The 8,247-nt window shown below is 35.0% G+C and overlaps 1 protein-coding gene across 1 annotated transcript in view; it reads left to right on the top strand.

Moving 5' to 3' along the window:
* Window positions 1-3,342: 3,342 nt before the first annotated feature.
* LOC104541015 (potassium voltage-gated channel subfamily H member 7-like) overlaps window positions 3,343-8,247 on the top strand; it is a gene marked incomplete at its 5' end in the record, with an annotated part of 29,403 nt that continues 24,498 nt past the window's right edge. Inside the window, 2 exons of the mRNA XM_010184968.1 lie at window positions 3,343-3,595; window positions 6,735-6,940. Of these exons, the coding sequence (XP_010183270.1) occupies window positions 3,343-3,595; window positions 6,735-6,940 (459 nt within the window). The remainder of the gene's footprint in view (window positions 3,596-6,734; window positions 6,941-8,247) is intronic.

Genomic DNA, 8,247 nt, shown 5'->3' with positions numbered 1-8,247 from the left:
ATAACTGGTTTTCCTTTTTTTTTTTAAGGCAGGGAGGGTTGATGCTGATTTTATATCTTGTTATATGTCTTTTTCAGAAGATCTGTGTCTCTTCAATTATGCATGAGTTCTGATTCTAAACATGAGTCTAACCACAAGAATCCAAGTTTTTTCTCACCAGGGCCCAGTGGAATCACTGTTAAGGAGATACTGACTGTGAAAATAGAAATATGTCAGTAAAGAATGGAGCAATTGAAACCCAAGCTTGTATTCAAATGATTTATTAATTTTGGATTTGTCATTGAGAACAATGCTATTTAAAGAGCAATTCTAGCCTTATAATTTTGATTTTCTTTTTACTTTACCCTGTCTTGCATTCATATATATTCAAGATTATGCTGAATTTAGTTGTTTAGAAAAGTGTCTTTTATGTTTTCCTTGACACATTGGAGAGTGACTTAAATGTGTTTAAAGACTTCAAAAGCTCACAACAAATGAAAAGAAATGAAATTTAATATTTAGAGGTTTATTATTTTTAAGCTAATCTCATTATTTTGAAGACTCCTTGGATGATTTTCTAATATTTAGAGTTGTCTGTTTGTGTACACATGATGTATTGACATTGATTACCACATTATAAGAACATGATTTGCAATACAGCTGTTCCTGCTGTACACAGACAATCTGTAAGAATCAGATACCTCCTTATTAGCGTAAGGTAAAAACTGATGAACAAGAAATATTTTCTCAAAGTAATGAAAATCAGTATTAGGAATGTACATGGAGGCTTGGGTTGGCTAGATGTCCATACTGCATGACATAAAACTTAGTTTGGAAACATCACATTCTGTATAGTGACAGCTACTGGACTTGGATTAAATACCTCACTACGTACAATGTGCGTAATATGGTAAGCTCCTTTAATAATGTAGTATATAGCAATGTTTTAACAAATTTATCTTCAAACATCTTCTTTCTTGAAATTTCTAAATTCTAAACTTATGTTAGAGGAGTAATCTCCAAAAGTCCATGGGAAATCAATGTTATTTGGGCACCTGTCTTCCTTCTAGACATTTGACAATTGTGGTATTAAAAAGTAAATGTTCTTCCTCTCTGATGTATGACAGCTATTTTAGAGTGTAAGCTCCATGGGGCAGGGACTTTTTAATCACATATACTTGAACAGAGGCTAGTATCTTTCAGATGTTATTGGCATATAACTATTAACTGATATGCAATGATTTTAGAACAGTTTCATGTTAAGAATAAATTAGTTATCAAAATAATTGTTTCCTTAAAGAAATCCCCAAAGTATCTTCAGAAATATAAACCAAGTCACATGGTATGCATGGTTTTTGCTTAATGGTAAAATAAAATCCTTTGATAAATGAGATAAACAGAAGCTGATGTGAAAACTGAATGCAATTTAACCTAAGGCTGTGCTCCTGACTTTCTAACAATTCAAACACCTTTTCCTGTAAGTACTCTAAATTGAAAAAAATATTTCCTATTTTGCATCCTATAAAAAACTGAGCTCTTCTAATTCTATTCAGATAGGCATATACGAGAAGAATCAAATCAAAATAGGCCATTTTTACCCACACGACTAGAGAACAATTTCAAAATAAACACCTGCAATTTTTCTCCACCTGCATCACTGACCAGACATATTTGGTTAGCAGTTTCTCAGTATCATTCAGTAAATAATTTGCTACAACCTACAGTATTTTTATGTCAGTATAATCACATTAAAATAAAAAGCATAATTGCATACTAAGATATTTCTAGTGGCACCATAGATACTGAAAACAGAGTGACACCACAGAAGCTTTTTCATTTATATTTTCTTTTGCTTATTGTTGTTGAATGCTGGCTTTTTCTGAGGATGTATAAATTTCATGTGGTAATGCCCTATAGCTCATAAAATTTTTGTATATATATGTGCTAAAACATTCTGTTTGTTATTCACAGCATTGATTTCCATTAGCAATCATAGAAACATTTCAACTCAGTTAAAGGTACTAATATTTCATTTGTAAATCATAGCTTGGCTTGTGTGGACAAGAAGCCTCATATCAGAAATTTGTTCATCTTCTCCGTTAGCAAGGCATATGAGTTGTGAATATTTTTATGCAGTAAGAGTGAGTGCACAGACCTTTATTGTGCTGAAGTAAGAGTATAGCAACAAGTGAATGCGTTTTGTAGATTGATTTTTTTTCTGTGCAGAAATATTTACAGGTTTGTAGAGAAATAGTGCAGAGGATAAACAGGAATGAATTAATAGACTGCTCTAATAACAAAAAGACACATCCTGTTCACATATTCATAAGACTGGTAGCACAAGTTCATGTTTTGTCCTTAGAAATATGGAACACATGTCGCTGCTCCCAGGGAAAGCACAGGTCCGTTAACGTCAGTGACGGCAGATAACAGGATTAAAGAAAGGGTCATGCTTAATAATGTGTCAAGCCCATTCCTTAACACAGCGGGCAGAATAACAAGGCAGGCAGTACTCCCACAGAAGTCAGTAGCAGAAATGTTTATAGATTCTAAAAGAAGCAGAGCTAAGATGATCCTAGACTATTTAGAAAAGCTCAGACATAATGACCACGTTGTAAGTAGCTCACATTTTTCTCTTCTAAACAAAATTAACATGTTACCATGGTACCCAAGAGGAATCCCGTGGTTCTACTTCAGGCAAACTCCCATTGTTCTGAGCAAGAGAAGAGCCAAGGACCATAGCAACTGGCCCTGTGGTTTGCTGAACTAATCATCTGCCCATGTAAATCTGCATAACAGCATTGTTTCAGTGGCCTGTGTTGCTTTTTCTGATAAAAATTTAAGTCCTACACTTACAAGCAGAATATATTTAACATGAAAATCTCATTAAAATGCCCTCTCTCTGGAAAAATACCTGATCGTTGTTCAGATAGCTCTCATTTTACAAAAGTCATGGTTATTTCAGCAAAAACCTCTCTTATATTAAATGTATTACTATTCTAACGGATAAAAAGGAAATAGACATATTAGTGCAAATAGGTGAAATTCAGCCAAGCTCTCCCTTTAGCTGTCTTATTTGTTATTTTACTGCAGTGTATTCATTCATATACCTTGATACCATTTCTTGCCATGAAGGATAACTTAATAATGAATTTTGTAACCGCTGCATACCTTAGTGTGTGCATTAGTATTTACATTGCATAAGCTTTACGATGTACTTGTTGAATTGTAATACTCTAACAGCTCTTAGGGCCATATGTATTTGTATGTCACTTCTTCCTTTCTATGCAGGAACAAAACATTAAATTTGTATAAAGCAGCTTTCATAACATTCACATTAAATCCTTATGCTTGTCTTTCCAGGTCCTGAAGGGATTTCCAGAATGCTTACAAGCTGACATTTGCCTGCACCTCAACCAAAATTTGCTTCAGAATTGCAAAGCTTTCCGAGGGGCCAGTAAAGGCTGTCTTCGAGCCTTGGCTATGAAATTTAAGACAACACATGCACCTCCTGGAGATACTTTAGTGCACTGTGGAGATGTTCTCACTGCTCTTTACTTTGTGTCAAGGGGCTCCATTGAAATCCTTAAGAGTGACATTGTTGTAGCTATTCTTGGTAAGTAGATTACTACAGGGCATGTTTAAAGAGTTAGGGGACTGAAAAGAAATGCCCATTGTTGTTCCTGGGGAAGGAAATTTGTAAATATTTTACTCGCTGTTATTTAAAATCAAGCAGAGAAATAATTGGTTCAAAGAGCAGAGTCTACATTACTGCAATAATTCATGTGCACCGAAGAGCCCACACCCTTGGATAGCTAAAATACAAGAGCAGGAGTCAGTCATATTTATTCCTAGATTAGTGGTAAGCTGCAAGTTGAGGCAAGCAGATAACAAATTACTCCAGTTTTGATTATGCTGCAAAAACCAAGTCAAGGACACTTTGAACTTTGTATGAGGGTACTGAGACACATAGACCCCCTATGCTAACCTATATGCTAACTGGAGAAAAACATGTATTTACTTTAGACATTGAAAATGTCTTCTAGAGGTTTTCAGAAATGTCCTTTTTTGCCCACTGAGCATATAGAAAAGGAAGAGAATAACAGATTAATCTGATCTAGATCCATAATTCAGTGTAATAACACCAGTGTTTCCCCTATATTTCTTATAAGCATATTCTTGTTTGTGTAGCATGGGGAGTTGTTTCCTTTCCCAGTGAAGATGGCTCAGAGCAATGTTCAATCCAGCTGGGAGCTCACCTGCAGCTGGTGATAGCTCTTTTGAGGAACCAATAAGACTTCATTAGCCACAGCAATTTTATAAGTAAAATAACTAAAACCCTACCTGAACAAGAATGCTGATTTGTTTCTCCAATGTAGTAGCAGGTAGTAAGAACTCAAAAAATAATTGAGTAGATGAGTAAGGATTTGCGGTATGAAAACCTACACCAGCTCTAACATCATTCATATGTTCTCCTTTCAGTTTGTCATCCACTGTAGGAACTTAGAGACGTAAAAGTAGCTGAAGCAAAATGTGGACTGGTAGCAGTATGTTGCTGTTAATCCACTTCTGACTCACTATTCCACTAGTACTTTTCAGGGTGGATATGTGAATAGAAGTACAAAGATGTGCCTACAGCAATCCTTGCCTAGGTTTAGATGGTGTTATCAAGATAATTTGTCATCTCATGCTGTTGCACTTCATCAGCTCGGCCAGCTTTAGACACAGGCAAAGTAGGGAGCATGCAAGTGTAACACTCTGAGGTTTTTACTTACCTGTGTGAGTGCCTCCCCCTGATTCTGAACAGTGTGTTTCATCAAGAATTTCATCTCTTACATCAAAAATATGTGAATTTCTATAGCACTCACAATCAAGAAAAACTGACAGGTTTGCTAAAAAAAAAGATAAATAAGATAACACAAGTGAAAATTACTCTGCAATGAAATCACACAAAAACCTAACAAAGATTATCAATGCTTAGCCAAACATTTTAATTAATTCTTCTTTCTGAAAAACTTACACACAGAAATGGACCTAAAAAACACTCAGTGCTCTGGGGTTGAAAAGACTTCAGTCGAACAGAGGTAGCAAGGATGAAGTTGAGTATTGGAACTTCATCACAGAAATCAGAGTTCTGAGAAATGTTGGGTTTGACCCTCATTTTCCCTCAACTCATCAGCGCTATCTGATGCTGATGAGTAAGGGCTGACCAGGACTGACCTGACAGCAGTAATTCTGTGCCAAATCCTTAAAAAATCTGATGGCTGTCAATCTCATAGAACCTACCACCTCTTCCAGCTTTGCAGACAAGTTATAGAAATACTGTGATTATGTCAACAGCCATGTTGTCGTATACAGTTGTATTATATAACTCTGCATTCATAGACATTAGGGCCAGAAGGACAAGCCAATATAAATTGTCTAGCCTCTGTTACATCACTGACTCCTGTTACTTTACATACCTAAAGCTATCTGTTGTGTCTGATGAGCTGTGCTTGACTAAAGAAAAGCGACAGGGTTTGGTCTGAAGACATAACAAAATGAAAAAGTTATCACTTTTCTTGGCAGTTTATTTCCATAGTTAATAATTTTTATTGCTAAAAATGTGTCCTTTATATCCAGTATAAAATTATGCTACAATTTCTTTCCATTAGTTCTTGCTATGCATTCCTTATTAATTTTTCCTCTCTATAAGGATATATGCAATATAACCAGGTTACCTCTTAATCCTCCTGTTGATAAGCTAAAAAGACTGCATTCTTTAAGATGCTGATTGTAGATCAACCCTTGAATTATTTTTTGCATCTTTTAGCTGCTTGTTCACCCAGTTTTCAGCTTCCTTTTAGAAGATGGAGAAACCAGAACTACTTGCACCAACTTAATATCAAAGCTACAAATGTTTAACAGAGAGGCAAAATAACCTTTGTATTCATTTTTTACCAGTCTATGGTTTCTCAGTTGCTATGACCACTATTGTTTTCCACGAGTGTTTTCCCAGTTCCCCCCCAAATCCTATTTTACAGGTAAGCTTTCCAACCCTTAGAGGATATTTCACTGGTCTATGACTGAAGCTGCTCTCCATTGATGAAGGTTAAGTGCTGCTTTGGGGAAAATGAGCAACTAGAGATGACAAATATAGCAAATAGGTACTACAAATGTGTCGACATTGATGGGAAGAGTTTAATAGTATCAAAGTAGAAGCATGTCTATGTCTATGTTTAAAGAGCTTCTTCAAAACAACCTCTGCATCTTGGAAATTTTGTTTTCCCTATGAAAAATACGAAAACTAGGTCATTTTCTACTAAAATATATTTCAAGTATGGTCTGTTTCTTCATGTAATTCTTAAAAAAAAGGAGATTCCAGGGCAGACAGGTCCTGGACTCTACTGAACAGAAATTACATCTTTGTCATCACAGGAATGTGATTTAAATCCGTAGATAATGTTTTTACAAGAAAGGACAAAAGGAACCTGCTCTAGTTATGTTATTTTGATGGAACTGTAGAAAAAAAGGGATGAAGCTAGATTTTCCTTTTTCTTTGTCCAGTTATACGCCTATGTGATTTCATTGATTTTATTAATTTTAGTTTTAATATTTAATAATAATATTTTTGATTTACAGCAACATATATGTAATCTGATTGTATCGCTTCATGTAAAATCAAACATTCTATATTATTATCATAAAGAAATGTATCATTCAATTTAATGGCTTATGTTTAAAATAATAGTCTCCATCTAATTCTCTTTCTGCAGGGAAAAATGATATTTTTGGAGAGATGGTACATCTTTATGCAAAACCAGGAAAGTCAAATGCAGATGTGAGAGCTTTAACTTATTGTGACTTGCATAAAATCCAGCGAGAAGATCTACTAGAAGTTTTGGATATGTACCCTGAATTTTCTGATCTCTTCCTCACCAATCTAGAACTGACTTTTAATCTGAGAGATGAAACTGCAAAGGTACATACAATAAGTGATGGGTTTTTTTCTTAATATTGGGCCAAATCTGTCCCACAGTAACAAAACTTGAAAATAGCAATTAAAAAACCAAGGTTAGCAAAACTAACAGCTAAAAGCCTAGGGCCAAATCCTATTTTAAAAAAATATACTCACCTGATTGCTCTTACTGAAGTGAGCTAAACTCAGCAAAAGTCAATGAAATTATTCAGATGATGTTAATCTAACACAATTTGGTTCTATATTTAAATAGTATTAAAGTTTTAGCCAGGGCGATTTTGGATGTTTTATTAAAACCATAGAAAATACGTTTTTTTCAGATTACTACATCCTGGGTCACCATAAGGGGAACTTTTGACACTAAATATAATTGTACAGCCATAAAATAAAGATAAATCAGATTATCTGGATTAATTCTGTGTCTAAATAGAAAATATTTAATTGCCTTTCAAACATGAATTGTTAATTCTCTTATCTTGGAGTGCACCCTACCTCCTAGGAGACTAAAAGCATACAAGGGACTTTCCAAATTTCACTCAGTATTCAGATTTGCAGGGATCTCTTGATCTTTTTTCCCACAGTGACTCTCATAAGTGTCCCCTTTTGCATAGATTGCATCTTCAGGAAAGTAGAAAAATTATCAGTGTTTCCTTCCAGTAATTTCAGATTGACGGAGTCAGTCTGAATTGGGAAAGAAAGGGGAGGTTTGACCAGAAGGGGAGAGGTGCAAGGCTATTGCCCAGCTTGTGCTACTGGGGCTAATGCTTTCCCTAGAAACTTGCAGGGTGCACCAGCACCAGCTGCCAAACACGGACTACACCGCCCACAGAATGAGTAGTTTACATTTCATTTCATTATTTCTGAGACACTTGTTTTCTGGTTTCTGACTACACTTTCAAGGGAAAACAGAGGTTCATTGAGAAAGGACAAACATAATTTGGCCTCGAAGGCCTTTTGAGAAACAAGAGAGACAACACTAGGTTTGGGGCTGTAAATGATAGGGACATCTTTGCTAAACACATGTGGATCTTTAGTTTTATAAAACTGAAACAAATACAGCTTCTGACAAGAAATGTCACTTCTTTTTATTCTGAGCCCTTTTTTAATGAAATATTATTCTGAAAATAAAAGGCCAATTCTATTTTTTATTTTAGAAGTCAACCTTTTGTGTTTATTGAAAAGGTCATCATTATTAATTACACGTGAAATATAATGAATTTATAGTCTAGTGATAAATTTAGGTTACAACTGGAAGCTCACATATTTGAAAAATTCCTTGAGGATAAATTCACATTGATTATGTTAGTCTG

This window comes from Mesitornis unicolor, unplaced genomic scaffold (assembly GCF_000695765.1).
Source record: "Mesitornis unicolor isolate BGI_N332 unplaced genomic scaffold, ASM69576v1 scaffold1825, whole genome shotgun sequence".
Taxonomy (NCBI): Eukaryota; Metazoa; Chordata; class Aves; order Mesitornithiformes; family Mesitornithidae; genus Mesitornis; species Mesitornis unicolor.
This window is presented reverse-complemented; position numbering and strand designations above follow the sequence as displayed.